We start from the raw sequence: 12,751 nt of genomic DNA, 5'->3' as shown, positions 1-12,751 counted from the left end.
ATAAATTAACAAATACAAAAATGTACAAACACATGGGTAAATAAATGTAATGACACAAAGGATTGCTTTGCTGAGAAGTGTGTGTGTGTTTTATAACACTAGTCTTCAGTGCAAAAACGTCCCTCTGGCACCTCTTAAAAACATAACAGTAAGCTCAAAAGCCACGATGATGGAAAGCTACTTTAGAGTTTGAAGCCACTTCTGATGGGGAGCGACCTGAAGCACGTGGCTGTTGCTCAGATGGTACCTCTGTTAGAGAAAGCAGGGCTTTACAGATAATTAACTGTCAATAAATAGTTTTGCAAATAAAACCCACATGGCTCATTTTTTACAAAAAGAAAAGAAATTAGCATCAAACAGGACCTGCCCTCCCGTGGGGCCGACTGACGATGTTAACATGGAAGTGGCGGACAAGTGGCCTTGTTGAATTTCAGCTGCCAGAGTATGTACAAGTTCTCCTTAATACGAGAATTTTTACACCATAACAGCACATGCGCTTGACAGTATGTTTTTAACAGTTACATTTACTATACAGTATTTGACATAGCTGATAAGGTTAACAGTGCACATTTTCAGATATTCCACATTTTAAAAAGGGAAAAAAAAAATTCAACGTGATTAAAACAAAGGAACTATGAAGAGGGATGCTGCTGGAGGGGGTGGACCCTTTTGTGCCAACCGCAGAGTGCATTTCTGAGCAGAGGTAACGGCTTTTTGTTCAACACAAGGTGCAATGGGTGTCAGGTACACACTGAAGGCTGAGGATCCCGACTAAGGTAGTTTAACACCTACTCACACACACATGCATGATTCCTGGGGTGGCAAACTTGGACTAGTTGAAATACATTCCTTGTTTGAAGCACCATTAAATGAAGACAGATTTCTAGCAAGGTCTCAAGACGAAAGAAAAGAGGGGCAGGGTAACACGGGTTCAGCATCTGAAAAGGGTCCATGTGAATTAGAGATAGAGATTCAGGAGCAGAAGTCTTTATTGCTATATGCGCCATAAAAAGCAAATCCTCACCTCTGCCTATAAATAACCAGGTTGAATCCCCTCGGGAAGCAAGTTTAAAGCACATGTAAGTTCAAAGACTTTAAACCTAAGTCACAAACTTATCAGCGCTTCTCAAGGGCAGGCTCGCTGTCCTCTCATACCAGCTGATAAGATCTACACAAGAACTTGTGTTTTCTAAACTAACGTTTTCTGGATACAGGTTAGGAATGCCCTGGGCAGTCACACCCACAACAGATGCGTATGGGGATCATACGTCCACAGAACCAAGAGAACAATGTAAACCATGAGAAGTTAAGCAAACTGAAGGCAAACAACGCAATAAAAACAAAGTTGAAGTACTTCAGAGATTAAGTACCCTCTGTTGCTACGTATAAATACAAATTAAAAACCAACTCCCAATGTATTTACTTTTAAGTCAGAGAGGTCCAGTAAAAGTGCCTGTGTTGGTGCTGTGTAAGGACTGGACCGAGTGTCTGAGGGGAGCCCAGCTTGCCCACGGTCACTGTGGGGAAGGAGAGGTGGGAGAAGGGAGAGGGCGCTCCAGTTTGGTTGGGGCGTGGGACCAAGCCCTCTGGCTCTCAGTCGTCACGTTTTTGTAAGCTTGACTCACGCGTCCTTCATTTCTCTCACTGCGACAACCCGCCCCACCAGCTGGGCTTCTGCAAGCGGTGCCAGGTGCCGACGGTGATAACTAAGTGCACTACCTGGCTCTGACAGCGCTTCGGCGTGCTGCTAGATTTACACAATAAATACGAACTAAAACCACCTCCTAAACTGTACCGTCACGGCGCAGGAGTGACGGCAGGTGCGGCTCGCACGGGGCAGGGGGACCAGCTCCCCGCCCCAAGGACAGCCCGTGGGCAGGAGTGGCCGTGCCATGAGCTGCGCATCCCACACCAGTGCGGATGCGAGCTCTTAAGCATTCTGCCGAGCTCACACTTGCCATCGGTGGGATAGCAAGCAACAGGCGAGGGACTTTATTCCCTATGGCTTTTGGGTTCATTTGCACATCATGTTGCAAAAGTGACAAAAAAAGGGGAGGGTTTTTTTCATAAATATTCCTATTTCCTTACTCTCCCTAGAAAAAGCCACCCCTGTGGTTACTGGAATGAGCGATGACACAGCTGTATTTCTCATCCGCTACACTGGAAAGCTTAGGGCCCTGTCCCACAAACATTTCTGCATATGCACAGCTTAAATCATGCAAGCAGTCTCACTGGCTTAAAAGGGAACACCTTGCACAAGCACAGTGATGCACACACAAGTGTTTACAGAACTCAGGACTAAAATGAGTGATCGTATGTAAACCTCTAGCTTGGGATTTGAACTGTAGGAGAAAAATAAAAAGGGGCGATTTACACAGCATATTTACACTTAGACTTCTTTAAGAAGCGATTCTGTTGTATATACTTCAAGCAGGTCATTTAAAAAACTGCACAGACGTAGAAGAACAGTATCAGAAGTCATTTGATCTCCCATCAGGGCAGTTGCCGACCAAATCACTCCTGACATTTGCCGTTGAGAAGCCCGAGTTCCTCAGCTGAACTGCTTCCCAGAGGAGAAAGCGCATCCGAGGTGAGTCCCAGTGCTGGAGATTGCTGGAGGAGGAATGTGGAGAGGAGAGCAGCAGGTTGACTGTTGTCCTGAAACCCAGAAAGCAAGTGGCAGAAAAAAGAAAGAGACTGCTGAGCTTGCTGCACGAGTATCGGGCTGGATTGGTACAGCTAGGGCAATTTGTGCGTGCACTTTCAGCCTTATTCTCCAAAATACTGTGATCCTTCATTAGACAAAGTGTTGCTTGTCCTTGATAACCCTTGGAAAAGAAAGTCTAGCGTGGTGCTTTCTTGGTGAAGGGCAGGCAAAGTTATTTTCTCCTCTCAATATTCGGTCACCAGAGCCAGCTCCGGTGTCAGGTTAACAGTGATGTTCTTATACAAGGCGTCATACGTGACGTTTGGAAAGTAGTTCAAGTTATTGAGGCCATCCAGGGCTTGTCTTTCTTTTGACTTCCTCAGCAAGGCATACCTGTGCAACGAGAACCAGACACCTGAGTCACTTCCATGTATCTCACAAAGTCCTGCAAAGCCCTCCCAATGCCACCAAAATACCCTTAAAAAGCCTGTCCCAGCAGCAGCTACAAAACAAGGAATTTCTGAGCCCTTAATAAAGATAACTGTCATGTTTTCTGTATTGGTAAATATTGCAAACTTTAGAAAATTGCAGTCCCTCACTTGACGAAGAGCAAATTTCTCTCTGTGACACCAGCAAACACCCAGCTGCCAAAATAGCCCTTAACTCCTGTCCAAAGCCTGTGGGTCCCCTTCCCAAAAGGAGACTAAGCTTGGGGTCCTGCTGAGCCCTCACCAGCCAAAACATCCCAGAGAAAAGCAGCTGCTGTGGTCCTTTCCACTTTTAAGAAAATAGATCAAACAAGAGCAGAAACTAATGGTTTTAGCCCAAGGGATGGGGGATGAGGAAGTAAAACTGGAAGAATGATTGTTTGGGGAAGAAAGCTGCAGCTGGTGCACAAAAAAAAGCCTCAAGAAAATGTAGGGACAGTGTGATGAGATATAAGGGCTAAGAGTAGAGGGGAAAAGATAAAATCAGCAGAAACATCTCAGCAAGACAGGACACCGACTTTCTGCACTGCAATGTTGGGACTCTGGCAAGTGGGAGTTGGGCTGAGACCTAGGGACAGAAAAAGCCCTGAGGAAAGGATGTGCCAGGAGGAAGCGGAAGACGCTGGGTGAGAGCGAAGAGGGAAATGCCAAAGTTGGCTTCAAAGAGGTCACAGCATCAGAGCATGGGCAAGATGCTTAGAGTCTTGATGAACACTTCTCCACAGTGAGCAGTGCTGGATATCCCTGCTCAGGCAGGAGAAGCAACAGGCTGTTTATGCCCTCAAACTGCTGCAGGGAGCCTTGTGCATGGTACAGAATCTTTGCAAACGGCTTTGGGATTCTTAAAAAAAATAGAATTACTTGCCTTCCCAGGAACTGCACTTCTCCCCGGTGATGGTGGGGAATTGACTTGTATTTCCCTGTGTCTCCTTCTGGTCGAGTCACTGAGTAGCCTGCATACTGAACTCTGTGTTAGAAAGGGGAGAAACAAAATAAACAACTGTGCCTTCAGCAGCATTGTGTTTCCAGGCGGCAGATAAGCTGTGCAAACCTCCCAGCTCCAGCCTGGGCTCCAGGCAAGTCACACAGTGCTCAGCACCCCCAGCCTTCAGCTCAGCCAAGCTCAGTTTGACCTCAGCAGCACAGGATACTGCACACAGAGCCAGCGATTTCTCAACCAGAGCTTCTGTTTGCTTCCAAACTGCTCCCCGCGCAGGCTGGAGTGTCCCTTGTACCCACGCAGCCACCGCAGCCGGGCTGGTTCTTCCTCAGCCTGGGCACAGCAAGCCCAGTGCCGGCTGCAGAGGTGGTGGCAATGCTTCACCCTGCAGCACGTGCAAAGGTCGGCTCAGAGAACCACTACCAGAAGCGAAGTTCACGGATGCCAGCGGAGCTGAGCCCATACCTGTTCCAGAGGTCATCATCTTCGCCACCCCAGCCCCAGAAGGCGTTGGGAAAACCGTTGATCTTCTGAAACTGCTCAACAGTCAGGCCGCTCACCCCACCAAAGAACTCATTGTAAGGGAGCCTAAGCAGGAGAGAAGGGGTTAGGGCAGAGCGCATCAACGCGGCAGCTCTCTTGCCTGCAATGGGGAAATGCTGAGCTGTGAGGGTGCTTTTCTCTACTACCTTCTCATGTTCACTTTGCACAAAGCCCAAGAAGCAAACACAGATTCATCTTTTGCATTTTAAAAGAAAAAAAAGTCTAACACTGGCTACTTAGCTCTTTTGGTAGAGTGGGGAAGAACAGTGCTTACAGATACATGTACTTATCCAGCTTGGCTGCAAAGTGCCGCGGCATTTGTCCACACCCGTAATAGTTACGGTCATTTTCTGGTATGTGGTCCACATCGTGAAAGATGAGACAGTCCCAGTCCAAGTCTTTCATTGCTTCCCGAAAGCCGACATTGAAGAGCATAGCACGGTTAAAGGGTTGGTTTCCAGCCTAAGAGGAAGAAAGTTCCTTCTCAAGAGGAGCCCCGTGCAGTTCATGCTCCACATCTGCATTCTCAGTCTCATTTAGAAAACTGCAGAGGGCAACCAGCTCCCACACTGGTGCCGCGAAAAGAAATGATGTATTGGAACAGACAGACTACTGAGATCAATCAAGGCTTAAATATTCAATTTACTCTGCAGGAGAAAAAATAAAAGTGCTAGAAGTCTTATTACTCAGACACATAAAAACCAACATCCCATTTTGATCACTTTTTAAGACTGAGCTCAATATGGAGGTACATTTACCAGGTGGATGAAGCCAGATAGCTTAAGTAACAGGTTCACATACATATCAAGTAGCAGTCTTAATGTTTTACATCCATGAAAGGCTTTTAGATACCACATACTCCATACCAAACTGACAAGAAATGTCTAACTCTGGTCAGGCCATTCCTGTGCCTAGGGTATGCTCCTTAAAACTACAGAGATACATAAAAATAACGCAGCTTTATTTAAACTGCAAATACCTGGAAAACATGTTTTTTTAAAAAAATATCACCTCCAGTACATGATTTTTATTTTAAAAAATTGCATCTCTAATTCTTAGATAAAACCCGTCACTTCTAGGCTGGCCCCTGACCTATGCCACTTTTAGGCAGAACGGGACAACTTACATGTTGCAACATGAACCCTAAACCTGCCAAAGGTTAAATGATGTGATCTGGCAGGTGAACTCCCTGGGACCCAGCACAGAGCTACGCTTGTAGCTTTGGCAGACACATTCTCAGCGCCACGCGTCCGTGCCCCAACGGCCTCTGCCCCGACCGCCCCAGGGCTCACTCACTTGTTCCACAACGTAAAAGGCGAACTGTAAACGTTGCCGCTGCAGCATGGGAATAAGGTGTCTGAAGAGGACGGGAAGATGCTCATATCGATTGCGGAATGGGATCAGGATCGCCACCTGACAGGGAGAGGACACGGCGCTTACTGCACCGCACCAGCGGCTCCTGCTTCCAACAGACCCTCAGGCTGGGGAGCAGAACTGGCTGGCGTTACAGGACGGGGAGCAGCACTAAATGTGGTGTCTCAGCTCTCCCACGTAGGGTTGAGCAGCCTGAAACCCTTCAAACCCTCACAACTTGGATTTTCTCCTCACTTTTTTGGGAACTGTTGCTCTGGGGAAATTTAACATAACCCTAAGTGCGAGGGAGACCCGTAGACCCCCAACCTCACTGCAGCCCCACACTTCAGAAACCCTTAGATTTATTACTCTGGAGCTGCAGCACATCAGAGATGTTCCTGTTAACATTTTCCCACCACCCGCCTGGGACTCTCCATTCCCTCCCATCCAGCAGGGACACGGGGCTGCCCAGCTCCCTGGTTACCTTCCAGCGAGGCAGGCAGTCGCTCGGCTTCCAGTGGCCTCCCAGCTTGATAGAAGGGTCTTTTGAGAAGAACTGGTGGATATCCTCCATTGTGATCTCACTCATATTTACATCAACGGGGCCCTCTGTGGAGACAGTGGGAGAAGCAGAGGAGGGTGTCAGGAACCACTGCAGTCCTGGGGGAGTCCAGTGCCTGCTCAGGGCAGTGCTTTGCTGCATCCTGCCCTCTATCCTCAGCACTGCATGTAGGCAGCCTGTTCTTTTTCTCAAGTGTCAACAAAAACAATTAGGAAATGCTGCTGCCATAGAATCATAGAATGGTCTAACCTGGAAGGGACTTTAGAGATCATTTTAATCCAGCCTCCCTGCCACCAGGGACGCCACCTCTTGACTAGATCAGGCAACACATGGGGACCGAACGGGAACCGAACCTGCCACCTTAGCGTTATTAGCGCCACGCTCAGCTGACTGAGCTAACCGGCCCCCTAATGACTTGTAACACCTTCATCTCCTCAGCTCCCCGGCTCTGTTCAGCCTTTGTGGCTGCTGTTGGATGCAGCTCTCCATCAGAGACCCACACGGGCTGGGGCACCCCTCTACTCCTCCCTACAGGATTCTAGCAGACACAAAACCCCACACGCCAGCAGAGAGCTGTTTTAGGAAACATTTACCCTCAAAAGCCTGATTTTTCACTGTAGTGTCACTTTGGTGGAAGCATCTCTCCCAGCTGTAGCTCCCTTGGAGGGGTCCAGCCTGTCTTCCGCACTAGCCCCTGCCCAGATGCACCCAGCACAGCTCAAGGCTGGCGGCACTGCCGAGGGCCAAGGGAGCCAGCCCGCCGACGCTGCCCCTGGAAAAGGACTGGCTGGGCCTTTTCACCAGCTTCCAGCACACAATCATTCTTTTGTTTGCATTTGCCAAGCAATGGGCTCCTACTTCGGCAGGGAGACGTGTCTCCGACGTAGAAGGGATTAATTCGCGTGAGTGAGTAAACAACAATTTCCCAGGAGGAGACTGGGCTCTGCACAGCACTCCCATTCATCCTCAGGTGCCCAGCACAGAAAGGTGTGACGCTGGCAAGCTGGAGAATGGCACAATATGCCCTCCAAAGCCACGGGGAGCAGGGGAGGGGCATGGGGCTGTCAGGATGCTACTCACTCATAGAAGGGAGCCTCTCGGGACAGGTGTGGTTGGGGAAGTAGGTAAAGTCTTCAGGAAGAAACGTCGTGGCTTGCAGAAAGGTGTCATTGTGATTCAGATCAAGAGGATAATCTGGGGAATGAAAAAAAAGAGAAAAGTTTACATTTGAGCTGCAGATTTTGTTATTTCCAGCCACCTCCCCATGCCACTGTCAGCAGACTCCAAAGCCACTCATTGCTCAGGATGTCCCCAACGGCACAGTGGTGTTTCCATGTAGCACAAGCTCTAGACTTGCAACCTAGCTGGGTGCTCAGCCTCATCCTGGGGCAGGTGGCTGCAAAAACCCCGTCTGCCTTAGACTACACTACACCAGAGAAACCTTCATGTCTTTTGGCCAAAGGAAGATTTTTGAATCTTTAGGTGTCACAAACAGGTCAAAGCAAAGGAGCACACAGTGTTTGGAAGGAAAAGCTATTTAGCACCTCATCCCTGACGAATCACAACACAGCAAGAGATGACACGCTCCTCCAGTGCCTCCTTTGCTAATTGACTCAGACAGGGAAGTCCCCAGGCAGGACCCAAAGCCATGGAGGACTGTCAGTGCAGCAGCCTGCGCAGGCAAATCTTGCCTCGCCTCCTCCTCAAAGGATCAATAAAAACCTATCACGTCACACCACCTTTCTGCCAGTTTGCGTCCTGCAAGAGTAGAGGAGGCCTTGTAGCCCTGCAGTTGTGGCAGTGCCCAGCACAGCACATTTCTCCATTCCCCTGCACCCTTTTACCTCCCGGGCAAAACTCCTCCAGCCTGTTACACCTGTAGACATTTTAAGGAGGTTTTTACACAAACGTGAACTTCTGCTTTCTACAGTAAAGCCACTAGCTTTGCATAAAGCATCGCTAGCCAAGCATGACCTTTATTTTAGGCACTAGAAGAAGTTCCCTGCCTGTAGTAATGCATCAGCTGCTGCCTCTTCACTTTCTCTGAGCATCAGATGCTTAGTGCAAGGTTGGACTTCTGGTCACACAGCACCCAGGGCATTATCGCCAACCTTAGACTCCACAGAGGTCCTGGTAAGCAGCCAGCTAGGGCTGAGCCACCCATCACAGGCAGCCTGTATATCTCGTGAGTGCAGGGCAAACCACCTGGTGTTCAAAGCACCCAGAGACAAAAGAAGGTCTAGTGTCCCACCCCCCAGAGCTGCCCAAGCAGCTCTGCAAAGCCTCAGACACAAGCGTTGCAAGCAACTGTCAGCAAATAGCCAATTTACAGTAGGTAGCCAGATTTTTAAGTTATTTTACAGAACCCGGTGTTATTTTTTCTAAACCAACAGATAAAACCTTTCAAATTAAGCGTGCATTTAGTTTCAATAGTATATTGACAAAAAAAAAGGTTTCACACATTTTATCCTGAGAGCAATTTAATAAACTCAGAATTACAGTGAAGTGAACGAACCAGCTAGGATTAAGAGTTAAGAATCTAAGTCATATTTAAGTATAGGGACATTTAAGTAATTGCATAAGCACTTTATAGTCCCCATAGCAGAAAGGTTGCATCTAATAATCACACTAATGATGTATCAAGAAAAAATAATCTAGTGACAATTTAACTTTTTAAAGCAAAGCAGAGAGGGTTACCTTTGCCTGCAAGGTCAAAAATCTTTCACTTGAATCAACTGGGTCAAGTCATTGCTGGCTTGGTATTTCAGCTTACTTTACTGTGCTAGTATCACGTCATTAACACTGTTTATCTGCTCAAATAAGTGGTACCCAAACTATCTCAGACTCAAGATGGACTTGTAAACAAAACCTAAGGGCTTTTCAAGTATGACAGATATTCTTTTGGATGTTTGATAGTGCTCTAAATTGTAATAACCAGACTATCACTGAACTCCTATCACCAGCACATGCTCTCAATACTTAGGCCAGCTGACAATGCACAGCAAAGTTCAACTCTCCCTTTTTGCACAAAGGCTGCTTGTTTTCCTTGCAAATGCACCGAAGAGACCCCTCTTGGCTCACCAGACAGGACATCTACTATTGCATCTATTAGCAAATGCTGAAAAAGTTATAAACAACTTCCTCATTTTAACACAAGAGCAAAAAAACTAAGGGCAAAGAATAAATGCAGATGGATGGGGATGAGCATGTTGTACTTGCAGCAGATCACGATCTGCCTGGTCACCTTGCCATTCAGGGTGGGATATTGCATTTTTAAGGAAACTGCCCAGAAGTTAAAGCCCCAGGTCCCAGGAGGACCCAGACACAAGGCAGCACTGCACGTAGAACTGTTCCCCACCAGTCCCTTGCTGGGGCACACATGATGTGTGGGAGAGGCTGCAGCTCAGAAAGCATCAGCAAACTCCTCCTTCCCAGTGGAGCTGAAGCAGGGACAACCAGAGAGGGTCCACGGGGTCTTATATTATCCAAACTCATTTGTGACCTATGCCAGCTCACTCCAGCAGCAGCATTCCTCCCCTTCCTCCACACTCCTCTCTTGGGAAGCAGGCAGGGGTTGCAGAGATGCGACAGCCACTGCTGCCTTCAGGGTAGGACAGGGGCGGGAGAGCCCAGCAGCTGGTCCCAGCAGCTCTGGGTCACAATGGGGATGGTCAAGGCCTTTGCTGGGTCCCTCCTTGCAGCCATGCAGGTGAGTTTGCTCCTGGCCATCACATTGCCCAGAGTGGTGTGGGAAAGATGCTCTGACCAGGCAGTGTCAGCCACTCAAGTCCCAGTGAGGCACCTGAAAACAGAGTCAGGGAGGGGAGATACCGATACACTTGACATAACCCTTGTGGCCACAGTGACACGTGCCTTCCAGATGTCACCATCATGTGTCTACTTTGATCTCCCTGCCAGGGAAAGTCACCCCAGGACAGTGCATAGCACTTGTACATGTTAGGACCATCCTCATGGCTGGAGCTCTTGGGCCAGGATGGGTATCAGCCCAGTGCCTGCGGGGCTGGGATGGGTACGAGGCCTGAGCAGAGCCAGCTATTTCAGTAGCAGCAGCACTAGCATTGCTGACACCAACGTGGTAACCATTTCCCTCTCTGCTGCAGGCAGCAGGAGCACACAGCAGATTTTTTAGAGAGCTCGGAGCTTCAAGGACCAGGACGACAGCAGGACACAGGCTCTCATCACTGCAAGCAGCAGCAGTGAAGCATCTAACCCTCCTCCCCTCAGGGGATCAGCTACTTCCTCATCTCGTGTCTGCTTTACTTGATGTTTCCAGCCTTAAAAATAGACCGGGCTGGCAGCCCTGGCCAGCTTTGGCAGGGAGAGGAGGTGACCCAGGGTGTTGATCTCTTGTGCAAATTGGTAATTCCCCTCCTGTGCGCACCCCCAGTCAGAGTACATCCAAACCAGTGGCTTCACCACCCAGTGGGCTGTGCAGCAAGGATAAGGCTTGTATTTTTCATTAGTAAGGAAATAATCTTGCCCTGTAACATTATCAGCTCTCGCTGATGCAACTCCGCAGTGAGGAGCTGAACTGAGCTCCCCAGCACCACCACAGCCTGATGGACATGTCAACAGGGAAGGTACACACTTGGTGTCACACCAGCCAAAGGCAATGCCTCACCCCAGCTTACACAGCCACAGGCATTTATTTATGCTTTGCTGTACCATACTTACACCAAAAGCTGTAACCCTGTTATCGGCTTTATATTACAGATGACAAACAGCCTGGGAGTGGGAGCCTGCGACTCTGCTCCCTGCATTCTGCCCAAAGTTCAATATATTGTTTCTGGCAGATCTCCAGCCAAGTCATCTCAGTTCATCCTTGCATGGGAAGAGTGAAGCTTATGAGCACAGGCTGCTCCACGTGCACGGAGCCAAGACTCTGCGCACGCGTGCGCCTGGGAAGTTACTCTCTAAATATGAAATCTGATCCTGGCACTGAATTTGAAAGTGTTTACCCTCAGACTGGTTGAAGTTAACAAGTTGAATTCCTGGAAAGCAAAGAGGCTTTCAGCTCAACATCCCATTCATTGGAGATCTTTCAAAATTTTCAGCCCTTATAAAAGGTTAGAAGCATTCGACTCTTTATATAAAGAAAATATAATTTATATATATAGTGTATGTATATACAGTAATTCTATATATAATATGCATTTTTGTTACATATAATGTATATTTACATCTATATTTTTAAAAGCCAATTATTCAAAGTTCCCACCCTGCACGTACTAGCATAAATTACTTCCTCCAAGCAGGAGTAATTCAAGGCAACTCTATTTCCAATGAAAATGGAACCTTTGACAGAAATTACAATAATTCAAGAAATACCTGAGTCATTCATGCTGCTGTTCCTCTTGGCATAGGCACTGCGGACCACCTGCTCGTACACCTGAGCTCCTATTGTTCGCATGTTTTCACGAATCATGATGCCTTGGGCTTGCATCATGAAGAGGTAGGTGTTCACTGCAAGGAAGAGAAGAAAAAAAAAAAAAAGGAATATTTCCATGAGCACCAGCTTTTGGAAGAAAGAGAAATGGGTTTGGAACCATTCCCAGCCTTCTGCTTCTGGTCCCTCCTACCAGGAGGATCCCCAGGTCACACATGCCTTAGTTGCCCAGGGAAACCCAGCTGGTTAATAAGGGGAGTGCAGCCAGGTAGACCTGGCAACGCAGACTGTAATGCAGCACTGCAGCTCAAACAACACTACCTTCTGCCGTCTAAGTAGGGAGGTTTAATTTGGAAATAGCGTGATAACATGAAACTAAGCTGCATGCCTGCAGAAGGGCATTTGTTCCTAGACTGCAGCACCAAGGGCTGACACTTGCTTGGCAGAGGTACCTCTGTGGGCACCGCAAAAAACATCCCACTGCCAGTCCCCGAGCCCACCAGCAAGCCAGACATGCCGGAGCAGCCAGCATTTTGCTGCACAAGCCTCTCAGCCAGGTTTCTCCCCCTCTCCCCTCCTTTCCCCCTGACCCCGTGCCCTGGCACTGCTCAGGCTGAGCCTGCTTAGGTTTCAGTTTAAGCTGACACCAGCCCTAGAAGGGGCTGGGCCCCAAAGCAAACAGCGGCAGGCACAGCCCTGCATCACCGGCAGCACCCGCGGGGACAGCAGGACCCCTCAGCAGCATCACGCTGCCAGTCATGGCCCTGCTGCAGTGAAATTTTAGGCTTAAAAACAAAAGCAGGGAAAAAAA

At 48.3% G+C, this 12,751-nt stretch overlaps 1 protein-coding gene across 1 annotated transcript; it reads right to left on the bottom strand.

The window, feature by feature from the left end:
* Window positions 1-2,732: 2,732 nt before the first annotated feature.
* Window positions 2,733-12,017, bottom strand: B4GALT5 (UDP-Gal:betaGlcNAc beta 1,4- galactosyltransferase, polypeptide 5; the record flags this gene model as incomplete). Its single annotated transcript, XM_009867626.1, has 8 exons — window positions 2,733-3,040; window positions 4,001-4,102; window positions 4,541-4,663; window positions 4,893-5,080; window positions 5,915-6,031; window positions 6,456-6,580; window positions 7,614-7,727; window positions 11,883-12,017. Coding segments are annotated over 8 exons (1,052 nt in total), but the record flags the coding sequence as incomplete, so codon positions are not given.
* Between the last annotated feature and the right edge of the window lie 734 nt (window positions 12,018-12,751).

The sequence above is a fragment of the Apaloderma vittatum genome, unplaced genomic scaffold (assembly GCF_000703405.1).
Source record: "Apaloderma vittatum isolate BGI_N311 unplaced genomic scaffold, ASM70340v1 scaffold27514, whole genome shotgun sequence".
NCBI lineage: Eukaryota > Metazoa > Chordata > Aves > Trogoniformes > Trogonidae > Apaloderma > Apaloderma vittatum.
This window is presented reverse-complemented; position numbering and strand designations above follow the sequence as displayed.